Here is a 27,182-nt window from a genome sequence, read left to right on the forward strand (position 1 = left end):
TCTCTCTCTCTCTCTCTCTCTCTCTCTCTCTCTCTCTCTCTCTCTCTCACACACACACACACACACACACACACACACACACATTCACACACAAACACAACACGATATATAAGTTTCCTTGATGTTTTTTGTTTTTTACATGATACGTATTTCCTGTTATTCCTCCCCTCAAACTGCCCTCCCCCATGAACTAAACAAAACAAGGTAACACAGCTGATCAGGTCTGAGAGAATAGGCAAAATTTAGTACCCATAGTTCCCAACCTCTTTACCAAGAAGACAGAAAGAAGTTTCATCATCTGTCTTCAGCAATCATTTTTTTCTCTAATATTTTTAGCTAGTTTTTAGTGATGTCTTTTGTTTTTACATCACAGTCATTTCAAAATACCACTCCCCTCCCCACCAGGAACTGAACTATCCCTTGCAATGAAGAAAACTGACTAAGTAAAACCAACCAGTACAGTGGCTGTGGCTGACAAATGACAAATGTCTTTAACAGTCTGGGGCAATGTTATAGTGCTCATTGTCATCCCTGGGGATTAAAAACTTAGGCTACCTGCAATCTCCCCTACACCAAGGGTTCTCCAACTTTTTCAGCCCTTGAACGCACGGCTGGGGCAAAAGATTTTGTGCCTTACCTACCCTTCCTGTTTCTCTTTGTCATGGCAAAGACAAGAAAAACAAGCCATAAGGACTCATAGGAAAGTGATACTGCCTTCCATGACATACTAATAAGATTATAGTTGATTTCATGATTATTAAATGTCAAATTTATTCATTCCTTCCAGTAACACAACCATAGCCACATAACAATAGAAACGCTAACAAGACAAGAGATCAGCCCTGAGGTCACCTCATGACCATGGCAGACCACACTTGGAGAATCCGATACTAGCCACTGGTCACCAAAACAGGCAGTGATTCATTATTCAGGTATCCGCTATCATAGCTGTGTATGATCACCATGTTTCTACACCTCTAGCTCCCTTACAGAGAAGAAGAAAAAAGGAAGAAGTCCCCCCCCAGCTCACTTGAGTTCATTCTGACAGTGTTGCTAATGATAATAAGAAATACATCATAGTCATTTCACTGATATGGCTTGCAAAACACCTTCCATAGTTTGGACCCTCCAACAAGTCCAAGAGGTAGGTATTCTTACTATGTCCATTTTACTTATGAGGAAACCAAAGCACTGAGAAGTCAGGTGACTTGCCTAGAGTAACAAAGCTAGTGTCCGAGGTCTATGTAGTCGTAACAGCACAGAATCTGGGCCACACAAGCATTTGGACTAGCTTCCTTTTTTTTTCTTTCTAAACTAAAAAGGAATGTGTGTGTTGTTCACAGATTTCAAATGCCACTGGTAATTCCAAATTGACAACATAATTGAAATCATAATACTACAGTCTGGGAGTCCAAGACCACATTCCAAAGGCTAGTCTTAGGACTGGGTCCAATTTTGTTCTTTATAATTATTCAAAATGTATAATGCCTCTGGGACCACATTCTAAAGCGCTGCAATTAGCCCTCTGAGCCTATACTTCAGATTTCTGAGAATGAAGGGATTGCGCAATCCTACTACATACATTCAATTGAGAGCAATGCACTTGAACCACGTTGGTAGTGGCAGTTAACAGTTGATTAAACTGGGGCCATGGGCATGTGGAAAGGTGGATGAATACTGGCTTGAGTTCCATGTGTGAGTTAACTCTGGCCTTGAGTTTTACAGTTGACGTTTCCTCTAGAACATATAGAGAGGAATTGATGAGAGGCTTGGATTACTAAAGTTCAACAGCTTCAGAATCTCCTTCTGAATGATGGGTTTGGAGTCAGCCTCACTCTGCCCCACTTTACTTTTCTGGGCCTCAACCTCCTCATCTGTAAAATGAAGGGATTGGACTAGGTAGCATCTAAGGGATATTTTTGCTCTAGGGCTATGATCATCTGCTCCCCTCGTGTTCTGGGATGGGTCTGAACGTGTCCCTGCCTTAGGGCAAAGGTTCAAACTGGCTGAGCTCTTTCAGCCCTAGGAATCCTTATACCTTGGAGGACATTACCTCAGAAATGCTTCTCTGCCCCTTGAGCCACAAAAGGATGCTCTATGTTCTGTCCCAGATTAGTGATACAACATATGGTAACATTTTCCTTTGCTTCAATGGAAATGAATTTGTGGAAAATTCATCCTAGCAAGATTAAGAAATTACTAGAAAAAAATAAAAGAAGGCAAAGGTCTTCATTTTGACATTCGAAATATGAAAAAGGCAATTGTGGCCATTTATTTGGAGAATGGCTAAACAAACTGGCATAAAAATGTAATGGAAAGTTACTGTGCTGGAAGAGAAAAAAAGAGGCAAGCCTATGGGTGGGAAGACCTAGATTTAAATCTCATCTCAGACACTTACATTGTTTTACATTTCAAAAACTAATTTATTTGCTTCTCTCCTTATCCCAAGACATAACACCTGATCTCTTAGATGGAAGAATCGAACATTCTACTGCAAGGAAAAAAGGTGACGATAATGATGATGACTAAGCATTTCCCCAAATCCTTTGCTATTTCTTTTCTGAGGAGTGTTACTGAGCAGAAGGCATACACGTTCATGAACTCCAGCATAGACAAAAGGTAAGTGAGGTCCAGACCTGGCACCCTCTTCCTCCACAGCCTCTGAATTGGCCAATGTTCCCATGAACTGCATCCTGGGAAGTGCCCCAGCCAAGGCCAACCTCTCCCCCTCAGAATATTCTGGGTGGGTTGCCCTTGGCTCTGGATTGCTTTGTTTTTAAGGATGTCCCGTGATTCAATTTCAAAGGCAAGAATACTAATTGATCAAATGTGCTGGTGTGCCATCTTGTCAATCCACTAACAGACAGTGCCCAAAGTCTCATGATATATTCCTGGGGTGGGTGGTAGGGGGAGGAAGAAGAAAAATCACGGGATAACAGACCTTTCTTCAGTGCAAAACCAGAATGAAGAAGAGATGTGACAAAATGTACAGAAAAGTAGTAGCACTTCTCATCACGATAAGCGGCAGCCTCCTAGTATCCTCTCCGACTTACCTGCTGTTGTTCCTTATCATCAGCTTTCATGGCTAATATCAAGCTTCTCACAAATGCCTGGAGTTTAAAGTACTTTTGTTTCTGAATCTCCAGCTCATTTTCCATGAATCTGACTTCTTCATTCTGCAGGCCAAGACAGAAACAGCCCCAGCAACATTAGCATATGTGAAAGGTGGAAATTCTACAATCTATCAAAGCAAAGGGACAAGGGAGAAAATCTAGTTCTAACAGGGGAGAATATAATGAAGCAAGCTAAATTATTCCAGTGCTCAAAGGTTGGCCGTTAATAGAATTGCCATAGAAAACATCCCTCAGGGTAAAGATGATCGAGTCTGAGTTTGCAAGGTCAAAAATCCTGCCACGAGGTAAGAGAGGAGGAAAAAACCTCAACAAAACACAAAACAATTCCTTTCTTGGAGAATCCCCAAAAGCCTAATCAGCACTTCGACTAGGAGTACCAACAGACAGACCCCTATTAACTTAGAGCAAGGAGGAGAGGGCGAATCTTATAGCCTCCTTGATCAGATGAGCAGCTGGGAAGAGCTAAATATATCAGCCTCTCACATGGTGGCCTGGAAAGCACAATGGAGATTGTGAAGACCAGTTTGGGGGCCTGTGCATAAGCTTGATGCCTGGATCTTTTCATATAACAAACTGGGTCCCCAATTTCTCCTAAGTACTCATATCAGTGGGGTAGAAGGTGACCAAGGCTCTCACTGGGAGTCAGGAGGCTTCCACTCTAAACCTGGCCTATGTGATCCTGAGTAAGTTACTTCCGTGGAGCTTCAACTTTTTTCATCTGTATAATGGGCACCACACCTACCCTGGTAGAGCTGAGGACCCTGCTTCTAATCCTGGTTCAACCACTTATGATCTGTGTGACCTTGGCTAAGCCTCCTAATTCAACAATCATTTATTGATTGAACCCTTCCTATATACCAGGCACTGAAAATACAAAGACAAAAAGGAAACATCTGACCTTACTCATTTATAAAAGAAGGGGGTTGGCCTAGATGGCATCCCAATGCCATTTCCAACCTGTGATTCCACACAGTTGTTAAGATCAAATTAAATAATGGACATGAAAATATTTTGGAGAAAAATGAATTAAAACCATAAGTTGGTGTTCATTACTCTCCAGTTAAAGTGCATCAGGGATACACACTTAGCTTAGGCAACTCAGACCAAACAATTAGAGAAAGTGAGAAGTGAAAGGCCCTTAGAAATCACCTCTCAGACCTCTCATTGTATGGAGGAGGAAACTGAGGTCCAGGGAATTAAAGTAACTTGTCCGAGGCCATAGAACTAGAAAAATAAATAGTATTATAGCCTATCATGACTTTCCAGATGAGAGAGAAATGTGGTCAATTTGATGGAGATAGAAGCCTAGTGTGGTGGTCTCAACCAGTACAGGAGACTGGCAAGGGTTTGTAACAGTGTTGACTGAGGGACAGAGCCAAGATCGTAGAGTAAAGGTAGGGAGCCAAGTGAACTCTCCAAAAATCTGCCCCAAACAACTTTAAAATAGCAGCTCAAATCAAATTCTGGAGTGGCAGAAGCGACAAAAGGTCAGGGTGAAACAATCTGGAAGTCCAAGACAACTTAGGAGGGTGGCAGGAAAGTTCTGCTAATCAGAGCACAGTGTAGTCAGTAGGCCTTGGGGACAGCTGAACTGGCAGTAACGGGGCTGGACAACTGGTCAAAAAGAGATTACAGGAGACCTTTTACTGGCACTGTGTATAGAACTCTATTATATTGCCCATACACTTCTCTGGGCATTAGATCACTAGCACTTAGAGCCACAGGAGCGAGAAGACCCTGGTTACATTTCCAAGGTGGTTACTCATGGGGAGCAGGGGTTCTAGCCTCAGGTCCAAGACAGAAAGACGCACTGATGCTTGTGATGATAGGAGAGCAGGAACAGGGTTATAATGAGCAAAAGCACTTGGGGCAGCAGGAGAGCAGGGATCCTGGTCACAGTTCCAGGGCAAAGAAAAGTGCTAGTAGTCAATCACATACCAGAGCATAGGCAAGGAGAGCAGTGACACTTCTCCCTAGATGAGACCATCTTGAAAGAACTGTAAGCTTATAGATTGCCAGAACTAGCTCTGAAAAACCTGAAGCTTGGTACAGTACCCCCTCTACCCTGGGAGTAGAGTCCAACTTTAACATAAAGTTAAAAGTCAAGAAATAGGCTAGAAAATGAGCAGTCAACAATAAAAAAGAACCTTACCATAGGTTACTACAGTGACAGGGAAGATCAACACACTAACTCAGAAGAAGACAACAAAGTCAAAAAAGCTACATGTAAAGCTTTAAAGAAAAATGTGAATTGGTGACAAGACCCAAAGGAATTCTTGGAAGAACTAAAAAAGAATTTTAAAAATCAAATAAGAAGGGTAGAGGAAAAATTGGAAAAGAAATGAGTGATGCAAGAAAATTATGAAAACAGAGTCAATAGCTTGGCAAAAGAGGCACAAAAAATAATGAAGAAAATAGCACCTCAAAAAATAGAATTGGCCTAATGGCAAAAGAGGCACAAAAATCCAATGAAGAGAAGAGCTCCTTAAAAAGTAGAATTGAACAAGTAAGAAAGCATGTATAAAAGCTCACTGAAGAAAATGATTCCATAAAAATTAAAACTGGGCAAGTAGAAGCTGATGATTCCATGAGACATCAAGAAATAATAAAACACAATCAAAAGAATGAAACAATAGAAGAAAACATGAAATATCTCACTGGAAAAACAACTTATCTGGAAAACAGACTGAAGAGAGATAATCTAAGAACTATTGGACTATCTAAAAGTTATGATAAAAAAAAAGAGCCTAGAAAAGATATTTCAAGAAATTATCAGGAAAACTGCCCTGATATCCTAGAACCAGAGGGTAAAATAGGGATGGAAAGAATCTACTGGCTCTCTCCTGAAAGAGATCCAAAAGTGAAAACTCCCAGAAATATTATAGCCCCATTTTAGAGTTCACAGGTTAAGAAAAAATATTGTAAGGAGCAGAAAAGAAACAATTCAAATATTGTGGAGCCACAGTCAGGATAACACAAGATTTAGCAGTTTTTACATTAAAAGTTCAGAGGGCTTGGAATGAGATATGCTAGAGAGCAAGGAAGTTAAGATTTCAACCAAGAATAACCTACCCAGCAAAACTGAGTATAATTCTTCTGGGTAAAAAGAGACATTTAATGAAATAAAGGAATTTCAAGCATCCTGATGAAAGAACTGAAAAGAAAATGTGACTTTCAGATACAAGGCTCAAGAGAAGCAGATAAAGGTAAACATGAGAGAGAAATCATAAGGGGTTCAATAAATTTAATTTGTTTATATTCCTACATGAGAAGATGATACTTGTAACTCCTAAGAACTTTGTCATTGTTAAGGCAGTTAGAAGGAGCATACATAGACAAGGGGCACTGGAATGAGTTGACTATGATGTGATGATTTAAAAAAAATAAAATTAGGGATGAGAAAGAAAGATGCATTGGCAGAAGGGGAAAGGGTAAAGTAGACTGGGGTAAATTGTCTTACATGAAAGAGGTGTGGAAGGAAGAGCTTTTACAATGGAGGGGAAGATGGAGGGGGGGCACTTGAACCTTACTCTCATTGGAACTGGCTTAAAGAGGGAATAATGTACACACTCAGTATAGAAATCTACCTTGCCCTACAGGGAAGAAGGAGAAGAAGAGAATAAGAGAAGGGAGGAATGATAAAGGGAAGGGTTGATGGGGGGAGGCAGTGGTCAGGAGCAAAACACACTTTTGAGGAGAGACAGGATGATAGGAGATCGAGAGAAGGATAAATACTGGAAAAAACAGAATGGAGAGAAATACATAGGCATCATAACTGAATGGGAATGGGATAAACTCACTCATAAAACAGAAGCAGATAGCAGAGTGGATTTAAAAACCAGAACCCAGCAATATGCTGTTTATAAGAAACATACTTGAAGCAGGGATATACACACAGAGTAAAGGTAAGGGCCTGGAGCAGAATGTATCATGCTTTAGCTGAAGTAAAAAAAGTAGAGATAACAATCATGATCTCTGACAAAGCAAAAGCAAAAAAAATCCATCTAATTAAAAAAGATAAGCAGGGAAACTACATTTTCCTAAAAGGTGCTTTTGCTAAAACGTAGTCAGTGAAGTAGTATCAATATTAAACATATTTGCATCAAATGATATGGCATTCAAAAATCTTAAAGGAGAAGTTAAATGAGTTACAGGAGGAAATAAGACAATAGAACTGTATTAGTAAGAAACTTCAACTTTCCCTTCTTAGAACTAGATAAATCTAACCATAAAATAAACAAGAAAAAAGTTAAGGAGATGAATAGCATTTTATAAGGGTTAGATAGTGATAGACCTCTGGAGAAAACTGAATGGGAACAGAAAAGGAATATATACCTTTTTCTCTGTAGTACATGGTACCTACACAAAAACTGACCATGTATCATGTACCACAACCCAATGTAGAAAATCCAAAATATTAAATGCAAACTTTTCAGATCATAATGCAATAAAATTATATTCAATAAAGAGCTGTGGAAACAGATTAAAAATTAATTAGAAACTAAATAATCTAATCCTAAAGAATGAGTGAGTCAGGGCGGCTAGGTGGTGCAGTGAGTAGAACACCAGCCCTGGAGTCAGGAGGACCTGAGATCAAATCCAACCTCAGACACTTAACACAAAACTAGCTGTGTGACCTTGGGCAAGTCACTTAACCCCAATTGCCCTAACTTCCCTCCAAAAAAAAAAAAGAATGAGTCAAAGAACAAATCAAAGAAACAATTTCATCAAAGAGAATGACAGCAATGAGACAACATACTAAAATTTATGGGATACAGCCAAAGCAGTACTTAGGGGAAAATTTATATCTCTAAACACTTACATCAATAAAATAGAGAAAGAGCAGATCAATGAATTGGAGCATGCAACTAAAAAAAAAAAAACTAGAAAAAGAACAAATTAAAAATGCCCAATTAAATAGCAAACTGGAAATCCTGAAAATCAAAGGAGAGATTAATAAAATTGCAAGTAAGAAAACCATTGAACTAATAAATAAAACTAGAAGAAAACCTAATTACCAGTATCAAAAATGAAAAGGGTGAATTTACTACCAATGAAGAGGAAATTAAAGCAATTATTAGCAGCTATTTTGCTCAAGTATATGCCAATAAATCTAAAACAATCTAAGTGAAATGGATGAATATTTATAAAAATATAAATTGCCTCGATTAACAGAAGAGGAAATATAATATTTAAAGAACTATTTTAGAAAAATAAATTGAATAAGCCATCAATGAGCTCCCTAAGAAAAATGTCCTCAGGACCAGATGGATTCATGTACCATTTAAAGAAAAATTAATTTTAATACTACATAATTAATATTAATATATACTATTATATAATCAATTCTAATACTATACAAACTATTTGGAAAATAGGCAAAGGAGTCCTACCACATTCCTTTTAAAACACAAATATGGTGCTGATACCTAGACCAGGAAAAGCAAAAACAGAGAAAGAAAACTATAGACCAATTTCCCTAATGAATATTGATGCAAAACATTTTAAATTAATTAACAACAAGGAGATTATAGCAATATACCCCACAGATCATACACTATGACCAGCCAGGATTTTTACTAGGAATGCAGGGCTGGTTCAATATTAGGAAATCTATCAGCATAGATGACTATATCAACAACAAAAATATCAAAACTCACATTATCTCAACAGATACAGAAAAAGCTTTTGACTAAAGACAGTACTCATTCCTATTAAAAACACTTGAAAGCATAGGAATAAATAGAACTTTCCTTAAAATGATAAGTAGAATCAATCTAAAACCATCAGCAAACATTATCTCTAATGGGGATAAGCCAGAGGCCTTCCCAGTAAGATCAGAGGTGGAGAAGGGATGACATTTTCACCACTATTATTGAATATTGTACTAGAAACATTAGCTATAGTAATAAGAGAAGAAAATTAAATCCCAATGAATTAGAACAGGCAATGAGGAAATAAAACTATCACTCTTTGCAGATGATATTTTGAGAATCCTAGAGAAATCAACTAAAAAACTAATTGAAAGCTAGTGACAAAAATTCCTGGGAAAATGGAAAAGCAGTGGGACAGAAATTAGGTATGGAGATGGGAACATCATTTAGACATAAAGGGTGATATCATAAATAAATTAAAGGAGCAAGGAATATTTTACCAGTCAGTTTATGAATAAGAGAAGAGTTTATAACCAAACAAGAGATAGAGAGCATTATGGGATATAAAATAGATTATTTTTATTACATTAAATTAAAAGGTTTTTGCAGAAACAAAACCACCAGTACAGCCAAGATTAGAAGGAAAGCAGAAAGCTGAGAAAAAAAATTTTAGAGCAAGTTTCTCTAATAAAGGCCTCATTTCTTAAGTATATAGAGAACTGAGTCAAATTTATAAGAATACATGTCATTCCCCAATTGAGAATTAGTTTGAGAATTAGTCAAAGGATATGAATAGGTAGTTTTCAGAAGAAATCAAAGCTATCTATAGCCATAGGGAAAAAAAAGCTTTAAATCACCATTCATTAGAAAAATGAAAATTAAAACAACTCTGAGGTATCACCTTATACATATCAGATTAGCAAATATGACAGAAAAGGCAAATAACAAATATTGGAGGGGATGTAAAAAACTGTGACCCAAATGCATTGCTGACAGAGTTGTGAACAGATACAACCATTTTGGAGAGCAATTTGGAACTGTTCCCACAAGACTATAAAACTGTGCATAACCTTTGACCCAGCAATACTGCTGTATTCCAAAGAGATAAAAGTAGATCTGTATCTCAAAGAGATAAAAAACAAAAAGGAAAAGGACCTATATGTACAAAAATAGAGAACTTAGAATTATGTCCAAAGGCTTATAAAACTGACCCAGCAATATCCCTATTAGTTCTATCCCAAAAAGATTAAAGGGGAAAAGGAATTTATTTTTTACAAAAATATTTATAGCAGCTCTTTTTTTGTGGCAAAGAATTAGAAACTGACGGGATGCCCATTAGCTGCGGAATGGCTGAGCAAGTTGTGGTATATGATTGTGATAGAATACTATTGTGCTATAAGAAATGATGAGCAGGCTGATTTCAGAAAAATATGCTAAGACATATAATCTGATACAAAGTGAAATGAACAGAACCAGGAGAACATTGTACACAGTAACAGCAATATTGTAAGGAGGATTAACTGTGAATGACTTAGCTATTCTCAGCAATAAAATGACCCAAGACAATTCTGAAATGAAAACTGATGGAGTGTGAATGCAGCTAGAAACATACGTCTTTACTTTCCTTATTGTTCTTGGTTTTTTTAGTTTGTGTTTTCTTTCACAACACAACTCATGTTTTTGCATGACTGTACATGTATGATCTATATCAAATTGCTTGCCTTCTGGAGGAGGGGGGAGGGGAGGGAGGGAAGGAGAGAATTTGGAACTCAGAATTTTGAAAAATGAATGTTAATTATTTTTACATGTAATTGGAAAAAAATCAGACATAAAATTAAAAAAAAAATAGTATTGATTAAGAGCTATATAAAAATGAGAGTTTCTTGGCATTTTGGCTGTCTTGACTGAGGTGGTCAAGGGAAAATTACATCCCATGCATGAAATATTTTGGCGACACCATTTACCACACTGCCTCTGGGATCTGCCTTTGCAGACAGGTTGATCAGAAGTAAATCATCTGTACGAACGTAGTTCCTCATCAAGAGGCATTTTGTATTGACAAGCAGGGTTACTACAAGCTTGGCAATAAAATTTCCCACGTCCTGCATCTAGCAGGCTGGCCTCATTTAAGGCCTCCAGCCTTTATTAGTAGTAGTTGTCAAGGCAGCAGTATTAGTAAAGTGCTACCCAGGAAGACTTTTTTCTATAAAGCATCATTATCTCCCATTTGGTCCTTATGTAGTCCTTTCCTAGCTGCACTCACAATCCATTAGAGATCACTTTTAAAAAATTAATTCATGCTTACAAAGGTCGTAGAGTTATCTTTGCAGATTCAGGTCCCTTAATTTCAGACAAATTCTAAGGAGTCATGTAGTGTTTTGAAAACATAAACAGATTTGAAATCATCTTTGCAAAGATACGGATCATTTTCTAGATTATCTATAATTTGTTATGTGTAGCCCGAGGAATTTTCAGGGAGAAGAAGGGTTTTATGGGAGGCACTGAAATCAGAGCACTGGATGAGTTGCCCACACTACAATGAGCTCATTTGTCTTGCTGTTAAATCCACTCAATTAGATGGAAGCTTTCATCCAATGGTATGACCTCCAGGAAGCATTCGAGGATCCTTGCAAAGCAAGGGAGGAAGCTAGGTGGATAGATTGCCGGGCCTTAAGTCAGGAAGACCTAAGTTCCAATCAGCCTCAGACACGTAATAACTGTGTGACCCTGGGCAAGTCCCTTAATATTTGTCTGCCTCAGTTTTTTCAACTATAAAATGGGATAAAAACAGGATCTACCTCTCAGAGGTATTGTACAGATCCAAAGGAAATAATATTTTGAAAGTGCTTAGCAGTGCCTGGCACAAAGTAGGCCCTTATAAATGCTAGTTTCCTTTCTTCCTTGCTGACTCCATCATTGAGCCTGCTTACAGCTGCCAAAGTTGAGGTAGTTTTTCTGACCCAGACAATTGGGCCTCAGGGCCTTTGCCTACTACCTTGCATCACACAAGGACTTGGTTTTGGCTTGGCACTCCTTCATAATATGGGTTTCCAAAGCTACGACCCAGTCGGAACCTTCCAAATGTCTACACTCAGTATCAATGAGTAGCAATGAGAGAATATACAAAGAAGGTATTCTTTCCATTTTTAACATGGAATCACAAGAATAACATGTAGATTCAACTCAGAGCTCGAGGGAAAACGACAACAAACCACTCAGAGTAATTTATAATTAGCACCAAACAGAAAAGCTGAATTGATTTCATAGTGACTTATGTTTGCATCATAGCACCGCAAAGGTTGCGGGGCTGGGGGGGGGGGGGGCGGCAATCCTTCTCAAGATGACACTCTACTACATAAATCAACGTTAAACTAGAAAAAAAAAAATTACTTGTCTAGAGGCGCCAAATAGCTGTGTGTGGCGAGGGGGGTGGGCGTTTGCATGCACAGTGTAATAATTTCTTTTAAGCAGGGTAAAGGTAAAATACACATTCTGATCCAATACAGATTAGGCTGTCAAAAACAAAAAACCAAAAACAGGCATTGCAATCTGATTTTCAATGCGGCCTTCCTTGGGAAGCAGGGCAGCAAGGTGCCTAAATGAATGGAATTGGCAAACACGCCAATAGAAGTTCTGCAATTCTCTGGCCACTACGTGTACTGGTGTTTGCGAGTTCCAACAAAGTTGTTCATGAGGTTATGGGGGAGGAGGGGAGGACTCAAAAGCCCCTCCTCCCCCGAAGTAACAGTGAAATAGCTTGTTGTTCCCTACAGCACCTGCTACAATGAAAAGGGCCAGGATACTAAATGCCCTTTACAGCCTGGCACTAAAGCTAATTGGCAGAAGGACTATACAACCTCCTCTGGGTCAGGCCTTCAAACTTCCTCAAGAAGCTCAGAAGCCTCAGGGAAAGGAGCCTTAGGAAGTGACCTTACTAAATAAGGCCTGGGCCCACTCCCATCTGCATTGCTAGGAAACCACTTTACAGCTGGAAAACGTGGCCCTCTGACCCGAAGTCAGAGATTGTGCAGCTACAGGGGACCTTCAATGGTCTCCACTTCACTCTCCTTCCACAGACAGGGAAATGGAGGCTAAGAGAGAAGAGACTTGCCCAAGTCATTAATTGACTACAAATGTCAATTAATGACAGATGCAGGGTTGTCAAGTGGTGACTTATGGGGCTCTGTCAGCTTCCAACTTGGGGTGCCCAGGGCTCTGCATACTGGAGGTGCCAGCTCAATGTTTCCTGATTCACTAAATGACATGTAAGAGGGATTCGAACATACTCTTATGCCCCAGAAGGGATCACTCAAATAATTCTTAGTGGGAAAGACAGCTGTAAGTGAGCACATGATCAGATTGTCCTCCCTGACCTCCTTTGCAAAAATTTCTTAAAAGACAGTTTCCTTCTGTATTTGTGTTCTTCAATATTTGAAAACCTGATGTGTTAGGAACATTTGGAAAACAGAATCTGGCCAATGAAATAACTGGCAAAAACTGAAAAGATTTTGTTGAAAATGACAGCTGCTGTCTTTTCCAATGAAATGCTACTCTCAGTTAACATCTCCTGATTCCCCAGCTCTGCTCTTAACACTAAAGGTGCTCAAAGGAAAGAACTTTGGGGCATTCAAAGACAGCCACGGAAGGCTGCAGAGCTCTCTCTGGGCAGAGGATTCTGATTCGCTAAGGGACGGCATGAACACTTATGCGGCCAACATATGGACGGAAAGACTGATCGCTGATGTCAAAATTTAATCAAAACAAACAAAGTTATGTATGGCATCCTGTCACAACAAGCCATTCAGTTCAGTGACAAGTGACATTAAGAAAAGGTCACCTCTATTCATATTCATTCTGTAGTCTCCTTAGCCATTAAAAATGCTCTGAAGATTCTTTTTTTAATGTCCCATAGAACAGGTAAATTACCATATAAAGAAAGTAATTTACTCTTTCGAACAAATTCTATTCCATGACAAAATTATGAAAGGCTTTTTGCTACCCCAAAAGGCAGAGAAACCAGAATGTCATGGCACATGTGGCTCCTGCAGCGCCCTCATTTGAAAAAGATCCATTTTGATACAAACAGATATGATGAGTAAAAAGAAGAAAAAAAAGTTTGGCATTATGAGGATCTCCCCCTGTCACCAGCAGTCCATAACCTCTGGGCTCACCAAAGTTGATTTCCCCTGAGGGTTTCCTAATTGGTCTCATTGTGGGTTGAGGGAGTTGATGAGATACCTTGGGGTACTGAACTTCCCAGAAGACAGAAGCCCAGCCCTAGGTCCAACATGTGTCATTAATGCCTTGAGGTTATCAAGATGCTTAATTGTTTATAGGATGCATCCCCCCCCGCCCCCGCACTGGGAGATGAGTTCCTTTGAGACTGGGACCATATTTTGTTTTGCCTTATATCCCCAGCCGCTGACACAATGATTAGCATACAGTAGGAACTTAATAAATAGTCATTAGATTGTTTTAGATAGGATAGGATGAGAGTTGGAAATACAGAATTCACAATTATTTTTACCGAGACCAAATGATATCAATAAAAAACCCCAAATTATGTCTACCTTATAATCCAAGAGAGAACTCATTTGTTCCACTTCTGAATTACTTATCATATCACTTTCTTCATCATCAATTATTTCTATTTTCTGCAACATAAGGAGAAAAATGTTACTAAATGCATATGGTTATTACTATTGTACATACCCCTTCCCAGTGCAAGCATATACCATTGATTTTGGATTATCTATGAGGGGATTATCCACTCTGGATAACTGAAATGAGTCCTAAATTCTAGGCTCGTCTCTTCGCACTATGGTGGACAATTTCCCTCTACTTTTCATGGATACATGACAAAAACAGAAAATCATTTTAACATTAAGAGAATCATGGCATCTCAGGGTTAGTGGGACCCTTGTGGTCATACAGTTCCACTGTTCATCCAGTGCAGTGACCCCTCTGTAGCCTCCGCTCTGGCAGGCTCTCCTTGAATCCTTTGAGTGCCAGGAAGCTTTCTACTTTGGGCCTCCATTTATTAGTCTGTTAAAGGAGAGAGGGCGGCCAAATGATCTCCAAGGACCCTCCTAGCTCTATCATATTGTGATACTAAGATTGCCATGTCCCAAGGCAAGCCATTCATTTTTGAATAGCTCTCATCGTTAGAACACTCTTCATACCACAGTGTCAAAATCTCTCTCCCCCTAAGTCCTACTTTAAAGCACCAACAATAACAAGTCCAAGCCAGCCAGAGGACACTCCAAAGCCAAATATACAGGACTGTTATTATCTGTTCTTTTCAACGATCCATGCCACTGCTTCTTTCCATTAGGCTAGATAATTGAGAGCTGACTGTACAATTGAAAGGGGCTTTTAGGATGCAATGCTGAAAAAATGCCTGATAATTTGTTTCCTTCAGTGACCAATAACCACTAAACAAAGAGAGGAATAAAAACCAGAAAATACCAAGCTCTGGCATTAAAGCATTTGAACCACAGCATTGCACGCACAATAACACACTCGATAAATATTTGTTGAATGATTGAATTTGTCTCTTGCCAGAAATCCAAACTGCCAACAAAAAAAATCTAGCCAGTGAGGCAAGTTTGCTAAGAACTGAAATTTCTGGCTTTGCGTTAAACCAAACAAAGGCATCCTCAGAGATTCTGGGCCAGAGCTCTCTCCCTTCAGTACATGAAAAACACAAGTCAAAAAACCCAACAGCCTCCAATTCTCTTGACCCAAACAGAGGACCAAATTAAAGCAAAGCCAGGTCTGGTCACTAGGCAGCCTTTAAGAAGGAGTACATTAACAGCAATATGTCATAGGCAGAAGACAAGATGAGGCTTCCCACCCAGCAATATATATGGTGATTAAAAGTCATAGGCAAAGTTCGAAAGATCATATTTGATATATTGCCTATGAGGATACAATACCATTATGGGGCTTGTGACCTGAAGGCTTCTGAGTCAATAGGATGGCTGCAGTGAAATTGCTTTCTACTGCTGCCTGGAGATGAATCTAATGTTTTGTTTTCTGTTATAATCACAATAAACTTGGGGCTTAATCATGGAGGCTCTCATCGGACTTTGGAGCTGGTCCTTTTTTTTTTTTTGTCTGGATTGGGCTCTGGGAAACGCAACTGCTGCCTAACCTGTAGGGAGTGGGTATGGGCCACCCTAGAGATTTCAGCCCACAAATAGACATTCTAAGCCAGGGTAATTTGTCATCCATAAATAATTGGGGGCACTAAAAGGGTACAGGCAGAGGCGAGCAACCTTTGAAAGTTTGGAGTTTGGTCTTTGAAAATCAATTGTTCTTGAAAAATTAGGTGCCTAAGTGACTGTGAGTCATCCCATGCCATGACTTCATTCATTATCTTCAAATGTTTGCTGCAGAGGAGACAGTGCAGAGAGAGGCCGGCTAGGAAACAAGCATCTCTTTAAGGGGGAAGAGCCTCCCATTGGCATCTTGCAATGGTAACGGAAATCTATAGCACGGCTCTGCTGTTTATGCTGGGGGGAGATTGCCCTGTGGAATTTAAGAATGTTATTAACACAATTCATAACAGGGGAAAATCATTACTACCTACCTGAGAAAAAAATCTGACTTTCCCTTGAACAAAGCAAAACCATCTTTCCTTTTGTTGTCCCATTAGGGATTGGTGGATGTAATATTTGAGTGGAAAACAGCTAGTGCTCGCCCCCACCAGCATTGACACCAGTGAAATCCAATCTGCAACTCTCCTCCCTGTCTAGAGATTTGAGTGTTGCGAATGTGGAAGTAATAATAAAAATATTAACGAGGCTGTCCTTTGCATAATGCTTTCCAGTTTACCAAATGCTCTAACGTGCCTTCTCAGTCAATCCTTATAATCTTGGAAGATTAACAGTGCAAGAATTTCTTGTCCTCATTTTCACGGGGAGGAAATGGAAATTTGGAGATGACACTATAAAGCTATATATTATAGAGCTATAAAGGAGCTTAGACATCACCTGATCCCAACCCTTTAATTTTAAAAACGAAGAAGCTAAAGGCCAAAGGAGTTAGGTGGCTTGCCCAAGGTCACATAGCTAGGAAGTGGCAGAGGAGAGATTTGAATTCAAGCATTCTGACTCCAAAACCAGCCTTCTTTCCACTGTCCAATGCTGTTTCCCTAAAAGGAACTGAGTGACATGTCCAAGGTGGCCTGGCTACTAATGGCAGTCAGAACTCCAATGAGGATCACTTTGGCTCTGATCCAGTGTTCACCTTACAAAAGAGGAATAACCCTGATACTACAATCTACCTCATGGGCTATTGTGAGGAAGAATCCCAGGATTTAAGAAGTAGAATGGGCCCGTACTTAAAAGGAACCATCATGATGCTATAGTGCCACGAGGTCATTCATGCTCCCTGCCCCCCACACTGGCCAGGCGAAGGACACTACATTTGTATCGTGTTTTAAGGTTTGCAGAGGGCTTTCCAAATATTATCTTATTCTGTCATCACAACAACCCTGGGAGGTCAGTACAATTGTTATTCCCATTTTACAGTTGAGAAAACTGAGGCAGTCAGAGGTCCAGTGACTTGGCCAGGACCCACATAATCTAGGAAGTATCTGAGCCACATTTGAACTCCAGACCTCTGACTCTAGGCCTAGCATGCTCTCCACTGTACCCACTACCTAGAGACCACTAGCTCCTCCCAAGGCAGCTCCTCTCACTTTCAGACAGTTTTTGTTGACCAAGGTTTTCCTGATATCAAGCTTGAACTTTCTGCTTTCTAACAGCCAAACCTCACTCCTAGTTCTGCTTTGTGGGGCCAAACAGAGCAAACCTAACCTTTCTGGGTGAGGGCTGCCTTTCAAACACTTGAAAAGAGCTATAATTTTCCCAGTCCTCTTTTTTCCAGAGGAAAAGGCCCAAGTCCTTTCAGTCTCTTTTTATAGGTATGACCCAGGCTTGAGGCCTTGTATTCTTGAGGCCCTCTAACTTAGCCAGGTCCTTTTCAAACTGGGGCACCAGAAGTGAACATGATACTCCCAAAGTGCTGGAACCAGGCAAGAGTGGAAGAACCACCACGTCCTGTGCGCTTGGCCTCCTGCAGTGTAAGCCCAAGTCACATGAGCTTTTGGGGCTGCCACATAACGCCATGCTGACTTCTATCAAGTCTGCAATCCACTCAGACCCCCAGATCTTTTCCCACACCAAGTGCCATTTAACCATGCCTTTCCCAGGGAGGCCAGTTTACCGAACTCAAGTGACACTGACATTTACCCTTACTGAAGACTGAAGTTCATGTGATATTTAGCTCCTGATCTTGACCTTGTTCTCCAGTATGCTGACTCTCCCTCCCCACCCCCTCCATATTTGTGGCATCTGCAAATGTGATGAGCAAACCGAAATGCCTTTACCCAAGTCATTGATAAGAAAGATTAAACCACACAGATCCTTGGGGCATGCCACTGGACACCTGCCAAGCCGACATTGAACCATCAACCACGATTCTTTGAGTTGAGCCATTCCAAGGTTTCCAAATGCATCTAACTGTATTACTGTCTAATCCATATGTCTCCATCTTTTTTCCATAAGAATCACATCAAATACTTTGTTAAATGCTCTGTTAAAATCGAAGTAAACTAGATACTATGTAAATGTGAGCTGTTACTACAAATGAAATGGGGGCAAAGAAGGGCTTTGCAGCAAGGAGGAAAACACCCGAAACAATTTGTTCACACACAGGTCTTACTAATTGTTAACACCTCAGTGTGGAAGCCCCTTTGTGATGTAAAAGCAGAAAGTTGGAGAGGATAATGTATGCCTCTGTATAACATGGGTACAGGGGCAGTTAGGTGGCACAGTGCTTAGAGCACTGGGCTTGAAGACTCATCTTCCTGAGTTCAAATCCGGCCTCAGACACTTCTGGCCATGTGATCTTGGGCAAGTCACTTAGCCCTGTTTGCCTCAGTTGCCTCATCTGTAAAATGAGCTGGAGAAAGAAATGGCAAACAGCTCCAATATCTTTGCCAAGAAAACCCCAAATGGGGTCATGGAGAGTTGGACATGACTGGACAACAACCAAAAACCCCTACAAAAGGTACTGGGGAAAGCATTTAGGAGTTCTGTATAAATTGTGTGAAATAACACATAGCATTTTCTCAAAATTGGGGCTACAGAACAATGTGACTGATGTAATTTACAGGGACTGAAAATTCTTAAATGGGGGGAAAAAGACAGAGTGAAGATCCCGAACTTAGTTAACTTGATCCAGGAGGAATTGCTTGACTCTCTAGCAATTTCAAGTGTATGTGTACGTATATATGTTTATGTGCGTGAGAGTGACCCTGTCCCATCCAGGGTAACGCTATAAGTCAGGAGGACTATTTAGGTCTCTCGTTAAAGTGGAGGTCAACCAGCAAGGGAAAGGAACTGAACTTGATTGTTTATAGACTAAATTATGAGTTCTTTACATTTTCTATTAGGTTAAATAAAATGTGTTCCACATATGATGTTTTACTAGCCTGAGCACTTGACTGGGAGCTAAAGTCCATTTTTCTTTTTTGCAAAGACCGAGCCAAGAGACAAATTTTGACATTCCCAAGGGAAACTGGGGGAATACATGAGTTTTTCTTAAATAGAGGTCACCAAGATTGAACCCAGTCCCTTTTAGCCTTGAGCTGTGGAAATGAGCAACATATTATTATTACCCATTGTAACATTCTAATGGTGAAAATCCACCAATGGGGATCAGGGTGAGTCTAGGGAGCAATGCCACGTACATTAGAAAATCAGCCTCAGGAGCCATATTTTTAAAGGTTGAGCACAAACACCAAATGCTGATTTAATGGAACCAAAGCGAATGCACAGGGCTCTTTTCTAATGTGCCTTGGCCTAAAATTGGTCCTGGAATCTGAATCAATCAATTAGCATTTATTAAGTGCCAGGCACCGTACTAAGTGCTGAATGTCTTGATAGCATCTAGAGAGAAAGAGATATCATTAAAACAATGTTAACAACCTTGCCTAGGGCAGGGTTTGGGCAAACTATGCTCCAGGATCCTGCCTTTTACTGGGTGTCAAACTCTGACAAATCACAACTTTTCTGAGCCTTGGTTTCTTTACCTATAAAATGGGAATACTAATATTTAAACGACTTGATAGGGGCATTGTGACAATTGAATTAGATAATGTAGGCACTATACTTTGTAGCTATAAAGCACTAATGTAAAGGAGTTATCATGATTCTGGGTTTATGGGTATAGTGGATAGTGGGCTGGTCTTGGAACTCATAAGACTTAGGGTTCAAGTTCATCCTCTGACATACATACACTGACTATGTGATCACTTAAACCCTCAGTATCCTCTAAATCATGAATGAATTGAAGAGCCTCATTGGTGGGAAGCATTCCCACACCAGAAATTCTCCATCCCAGTGAAATCACAGCTCTGGACCTGCCTCTCCTCACCCCCTTTCCCCCAACAACAACAACAAAGACTCCTATGTGTGTGTGTGTGTATATATATATATATACATATACATATACATATATATATTTCAAAAGCTGGTTCAATTCACATGTACATAGATGTACACAGACTCCTTCTTGTTCGTCTGCCTCCAATGCTTTTTTTTCATAATTTCAAATTTTACTGGGTTGTTAAAGGGGTCTCACTTCCCTTAGAAAGACGAGAAAGTTTCAAATACACCAAACGCTGAAGCTACTCTAAGAACTGATATGATTCAAAGAGGCAGAGGTGTGGTCTGCAACGGAGAACTCCAAGCCAGAAAGGCCTGAATATGAGTCCGAGCACTAACAATGGCTTCCTTCATGTTCTTGGGCTTAATTCCGTTTTAATCCTACCATCTGTCCAAGGAGGAGAATTCTGCTGCTTTCCAAGGGTGCTGAAGAAAAACGAATTCTTAGGTGTAAAATGCTGTATGAATACCAAGCATTCATTAGCTATTTACATTTGTGACTCTCTGAAAAGAATAATTTCCGGGACAGAAATGACAACATAAAAAAAACTTCCCTTCCTAACAATGCTGACATTGTCACTGACTGGAAATGTCTGTCCTTTTATGAGCCTGTCACTTGGTTTGAAGGGTATTTTAAAGAGTACATACCACGTTGTCTGTGGACACTGTGCTGGGATCTTCTTCCTTGTGCCTACTTGCTTCATTTGGAACTGCTTCACTGGGCTCTTCTATGGAAATATAAAAAACAACAACCCACCATTGGTTATATTCTCAAAGTTTCATTCACAATACTCCTCCAGGGTGACAGACATTGTGTGCCTTAGAAAAGGACTTTGAGAGACATGGCCAGGGAGCAACACACAGGGTCCAAATCAGGGATGAGAGTGCTGACCTACAGGGGAGTCACATATATACTACTTGGGCCTCCATTTTCTCCTCTATAAAAAAGGGACAGCAAAATTGCTAGAGTGTTTCTAGAGCATGATGGCCTGGGGATCTGGTCAACATTTACAAGGCCTTTGGTTTCATCATGTGGGGCTAGCCTTCCGATGACCATTTGTTCTCCAACAGACATTCACCTATTGTTTCTTAAGGCTATGACGTGAAACTAAATCATGGGAATTATTTATCTAGCACTTCCATAGAGTCTTAGCTATTTAGGGGCATTTTCTATTTTTGGGATCCAGAACGAGGATTTCATCAAGATGGAGAACTCTAAGAGTAGAAAATCACTCCATCAACATAGCTCAACAACTTGTCTGTAAATTACAATCCTGGAGGGTTTCCTAGAGCAAAGAAAGGTTAAGGGACTTATGCTGGGTCTCATAGCTAGTATATATCAGAGACAGGACTTAAACCCAAGCCTTTTAGTCTCAAAGGATGACTCCCTATCTAAAATACAAACTCTTTCTCTCAGGAGTATTAAACAAAGCAACTTTTTGGATGAAACGTTGTCTCCATTGTACAAATGGGAAAAGTAGGACAAAGGAAGCCTAATTACATTGATTGAGTCCTGTTCTTCCAAGGAGGTTAAAATAGCCCATTCCAAATAAAGGTTGCTGATCAGGCATCTCTACCCAGAGGTGAAGCTGAAGCGGGAAAGGATCTTGGAGTGGGGGGGGAGGGAGAGAGTAGTACTAGTTTGAAAACTGAGAGGGTTTTCTGCATTGGATGGAGTATCCCCATTGAGGAAGCCCCCTGATCTCCCCAAGCACATGGCACAGAACTCTCTCTATACATGCTTGTGCCAAGACTTCAAGGAACCCAGATGTCTTGCATTCCCTGTGCCAGCGTGGCTCAAAGCTCTTCCACACCTGAGCAAAGGATCTCTGTGAATCACAGGAGCTGAAAACATGTTTCACCTATTAATCAAACTTCTAATGAATGAGAAACCCTTCCACACTCTGCAGAGCTAGTTCTTGGACAACACATGTACCATCCATTTCCCTGACTCACAGACTGGGCAGAGCTAGTACTCCACCCATATGATCTTCCAAAACCCACAGTCATTTCTATGGCAAACAAGGCCTTAGAACAGTAGTTCTCAACCTTATTGACTCAACACTCTTAAAAATTGTTGAGGACCTCTCAACCAAGAACTTCTGTTCATGTAGGTCATTCTCTATTGACATTTAACTTACTAGAAATTAAAACATCTAGGTATTATTATGAAAATAAATTTTGACCTTGTAGACCCACTGAAAAGGTCTTGGGGACCCTAAAGGGTCTCCAGACCACACTTTGAGAACTACTACCTGTGAATAAGTCTTGAGTTGAGGTCATAGGGATTACTTGGATGAAAGGAAAGGTATTAGATTTCTTCAGAGTTAGATATTACATTGGCTTTACTAATTAGCAGCAAAATATTTGTCAGCTCTCTTAATTTTTTTTTTTCAAGCCCATGCATGAGTCCCAGTAATGGAGAAACAGGTGAGAATAATACCAAAGTGTAGTGGATGGGAGTACAAAGTATTTAGAGAGCTTAACAGACTTTTGTAATCAGGTCAACATATGAATGAAAGTAAGACAATTTTTGAAGAAGAAACTTAACTTTTTAACAATTTTGACATTTCAATGCATATTTAATCAACAACCTTATGAGAAGTAAGGGTGGGCAAGGTGGCATCAGACTGTGGTGGCCTTTCCTCATCAGTGACTTTACATGTATTATTTCTGGAGGCCTGTGTTGTGTCTCTGATGTCATTTTTGCATAATTTTGTGCATCAACATGCCTTCACTAAAAACTTTTCCTGCCTGATTCTTCACATTCTGGAAGTGGTATGTAAAAGCCATTGGAAGGTTTCAAAATTTAAAAGGTATAAGAGGAAAAGAGATGCATCTCAGAAAGTGATGGTGCTGACTGTTTAGAAGCAGCTCAACACAAGCAAAAGTGTCACAAAGCCACATTTTTCATGTCTTGGTATTTGGAAAGAAAGGAACTTTACTAAAGGGAAAATAAACAAATACGTAGTTATTGCTTAGTCAAATTCCAGAGAGCCCACTAGACAAAAGCATTCTGCTCCAGCTAGACCAGCTGGAGAACTCTTTCATGAGAGTAACAGATACAGTTCAAAAGGGGCATCCTAGCAGAATCGAATGTTAGAGGTGCTGACTGGGATAGTTCTCCAAGCACTTTACTCAGTATGGTAGTTGGAAGGCTTCGAAAGCTCTCTTGGCAACCATACTCATTTTTCTCTCCATGAAACATAAGCCTTTGAAGCTTGTCTCTCTACGAAATGAGCCTAAGGGACTTGACCAACTGATGGAGTGGAAAGAACACAGGATGTAGAATTCAAAAAGACCAGAATTAGAATCCTAGCTTTGCTATTTGGTTTTTACCTGGGTCATTTGGTGAAAGTCACTTAATCTTCCTGAGCCTCAGTTTCCTCATCTGTAAACTGACAGGGTGGGACTAGATGATCTCTAAGGACCCTTTAAGCACTAAATTATATGAGTATGGGTTATTACCCCTGAACCAGGGCTTGAGGCCAGGGGGCAAACAGAGAGATCATAGTGGGTTCCCCATCACTTCTCACCATGCCTCCTCTACATATTTCTGAGGGAGGGAAATAGAAAGAAGAAGGGGAAAGGACAAAATTGGAAAATAGAAGGGATGAGATGTGGAAAGCACAGTGTTCCCCAGCAAGGAGATAAGGAGCCGGAGCTATGGAAAGAATCATCAATGTTTTAATAGAAGGTTATACTTTTTAAAGAGCAGGTGATTCTAAAAGGTTTTTTCCCTCCAATTTTCGGCATGATTTCACTAGATATAGAGATCATTTCTTGGTCCCAGAAGAACACGTCTCCTCTTTTCTAAGAGGAGTCAAGAGAACATTAGGATTCAGTTTATTGAAATTCATCAAACAATGAATCTGCCTGAAGGACACCTGCATAGATCAGAAGCTGGCAGGGTTTGCTGGCTTGGGAATGGGAAAGCAAAAGACTAAACCACCTCTTCTGATTTTCAAGACTTTTAAAGTATGAGGTGTGTTAATATGTGAGGCAGGTCCCTAAAGAGAAGAGTCGTGATAGCGAAGACCAGGTGGGTAATTAGAGAAAGCATAGCTCCAAGACCCAAGGACATTCACTAATTATTCCTTCAGGGTAAGAAGTGGAACCAAATCTTATTAATTATTTACCTAGAACTTCAGCTGGTAGTTATTTGGGGGTGTTACTAGAAGCAATTATTTGGTGAAATGTTATCCCCATTGTAGAGATGGGAAAACTGGGACACAGAGAGACTAATTATGTGCATTGAGTCCTTTTCTTCCAAGGATATCGAAATAGTCCATCTGAGTAAGGGTTGCTGATGTGGCACCTCTGCCCAGAGGTAAAGTTAAAGTGGAAAAGTTCATTGTCTTTGGTGCGAAAGTGAAAAGTCTGAGATTTTTTCCCCTAAAGACAATATCTAGTCTCTTGGTGCTTAGGCTCTTTTCTAACAAATAGACAAACCTTCCAAGTTAAAACCCCATATATTTTTAAATCCCTGAGAGAACTGAAAAGTATAGCTGGAGAAACCTCAGCCTGTTGCTGTTGTCTCCTGCAGTGAAACAACTTTTTGGTTAGCCCCACTGGGCCTGGAGTCAGGAAGCCTCAGTTCAAATCTGGCCTCAGATATTTGCTAACCAGATTGCCTCGATTTCCTTGACTGTAAAATGGGGATCATAATAGCACCTGTCTCCCAAGGTAGTTGTGAAGATCAAGTGAGATAATATTTGTAAAGAGCTTAGCCCAGTGCCTGACATATAGTAGGGACTTCATAAATTCTTATTTCCTTCTAATCTTCCTTCCTGAGCTGAAAATTGGGAGCCTGAGGTTTTGCCCCCTAAGAAAGTGATTGTTTTTGTTGCTTCCCTTCTCAGTGCTTAGATTACTAGGTGATCTCCAAAGATCCCTTCCAGCTTCCCCAAAACACTGCTCCCACCTTGGCCATGAACCAAGAACTGACTTGGGCCAAGTTCTAATTTTGCCCTTTTCTTTCTACCTCTGGATCCCTCCTGATCAGGCTTTCCTTGAATCCCAGGCTATCACAGTACACCCTGGGGAGATATAAAGGGAGCTTGTTTTCGGCTCTGACATGCATTCTGGTGAGCGAGTCCTCCCCTAATGTTTCAATGGCATCCACTTGGTCCAGTAGCCACAACTCTGGATTCATTTCAGTTGGTTAGTTATTGCCACTCAGCAAGGGCAGCAAATCAGATCATAAACCTGGTTATCTAGAGGAAAAGACTAATAGCCTCCAAGAAAGACTTGATAGTGAACCTCAAGAGGCAGCATGGTAGAATGGGAAGCATCAGGAAAGACCTGGTTTTGAATCCTGCTTCCAATACTTGACTAGCTATGTGATCACTGCTGCATTCTCTCTGTGAGCCTCAGTTTCCTCATCTGGAAAATTCAACTAATAATAATAGGGAGGAATGGGAGGATCCAGAGAGGTGGAATGTGGCCAGGACTTTGGAAGCCTTAAAACATGATATAAATGTCAGCTAATGTCATTTGCTCATTGAAATGTTCAGGCCCTGAGAATGGGATCTGGTTAGCCTGGGAGAGCTCCATTTCTTTTGAGGTTAGATAATATTAGGCCAGGCCAGATGACATAATCGCACTTAATCGCGACATTCAAACCAATCAGATTAGCATTCTCTCTGAACAAAATGAGCAAGAGAATAGGCTGGAACCAGAGGTCAGCTCTCCGCACAAGGCTCCTTTCAGCCTGGGAAATGCTTTTATGCTTTTCTGTTGCAATTTCTGAGGAGAATAAAAAGGTTTCCATGCAGCTGTGAAAAATAAGCCACTGAGAGGAATTGGAGGCAATCTCACTTTTCATCAAGTGTTCTCTGCAGCGGGCATTAAATCCTCTCTCCCCTTTCTCTCATTAGGTCTTGATTACCATGCCAGCTGTCTAAGAGAACACACTATTCAGTGAGAAAGGATGCCAATGGAGAAGCCGTGGTCCATTTGCAACTTTAAAATCAACTTTCACTTTTTTCCAGTGAAGATTTTTCTTTGGGGATCTGGAAAGAGCTGGGGAGCAGAGAGAATGCCAACCTACTGTGTTTCTTGGTTTTCCTGGTCTCTCTCTGGTCCTAATATTACTTTGTTTTCTTTCTTACAAAAGAAAGCTGTCAGACCTTGCTTCCCATCCTCCTAAGTCCAATGGCTTATGCCTGTTGGCTTCCATCAGCTTCCTCTGATACTCTTGGACATTGCCTTATGAGTTACTCTAAACAGCAGGAAAATGACCAAGGGTTCTCAAGCCACCTTTTGGTTCCAAAGCTCATCTAATGGATCAAGACCTAGACTGCAAATGAGATGTCATATGAGTTCTGAGTCAATCACTGTCACTAACTCTGTGCCTCAGGTTCTCTGTTCTTTCACTTGTGTTTATTACTTAAGTAGCAGATACATAAGAATGGTGCTTTATCATCTTAAGCATTTCAAAACTAAAGGTGACTTTTTAGGAATGGTCTTCGTGTTTAAGGAAATGCAAAAGGGGTTTCAGAATCACAAAATGTTCAAACTGGAAACAACCTCAGAGAGTAGGAGGAGAATCATGCCAATACAATGTCATGGAGGACAAGGAGGTATTAGAGGAGGAGGACAGACAAGTCAACCTCCCCCGCCTTCTCCCCCAAAACCCAAACACCAAACAACCAAATGTTTGATCTGGCAATAACCTTGTAGAGAACTGTTACTTTATAGTAGAAGGGTCAGAAACTAGCGGTTCAGGTGGGTTGAATAATGTGTGGGGTGGAAGTAGTTTGGCTTGTTCCTTCTGGGAGTTGTTTTTTTTTTTTTTGCTTTTTGGAGGGCAATTGGGGTTGTGACTTGCCCAAGGTCACATGGCTAGTTTTTGTGTTAAGTGTCTGAGGCCAGATTTGAACTCAGGTCCTCCTGACTCCAGGGCCGGTGTTCTACTCACTGTGCCACCTACC

General features: G+C 40.3%; 1 protein-coding gene across 3 annotated transcripts in view; it reads right to left on the bottom strand.

Moving 5' to 3' along the window:
* HDX (highly divergent homeobox) overlaps window positions 1–27,182 on the bottom strand; it is a 106,863-nt gene that overhangs the window by 2,635 nt on the left and 77,046 nt on the right. For all 3 annotated transcript variants that reach the window (XM_069067373.1, XM_069067374.1, XM_069067372.1), the window contains 3 exons: window positions 20,896–20,975; window positions 14,359–14,442; window positions 3,054–3,176 (listed from right to left, as the gene is read on the bottom strand). In XM_069067373.1, the coding sequence (XP_068923474.1) occupies window positions 3,054–3,176; window positions 14,359–14,442; window positions 20,896–20,975 (287 nt within the window). The remainder of the gene's footprint in view (window positions 1–3,053; window positions 3,177–14,358; window positions 14,443–20,895; window positions 20,976–27,182) is intronic.

Source organism: Petaurus breviceps, unplaced genomic scaffold (assembly GCF_028583685.1).
Source record: "Petaurus breviceps papuanus isolate PSGF00001 unplaced genomic scaffold, PetGlider_PUasm1.0 90747, whole genome shotgun sequence".
Lineage (NCBI taxonomy): Eukaryota > Metazoa > Chordata > Mammalia > Diprotodontia > Petauridae > Petaurus > Petaurus breviceps.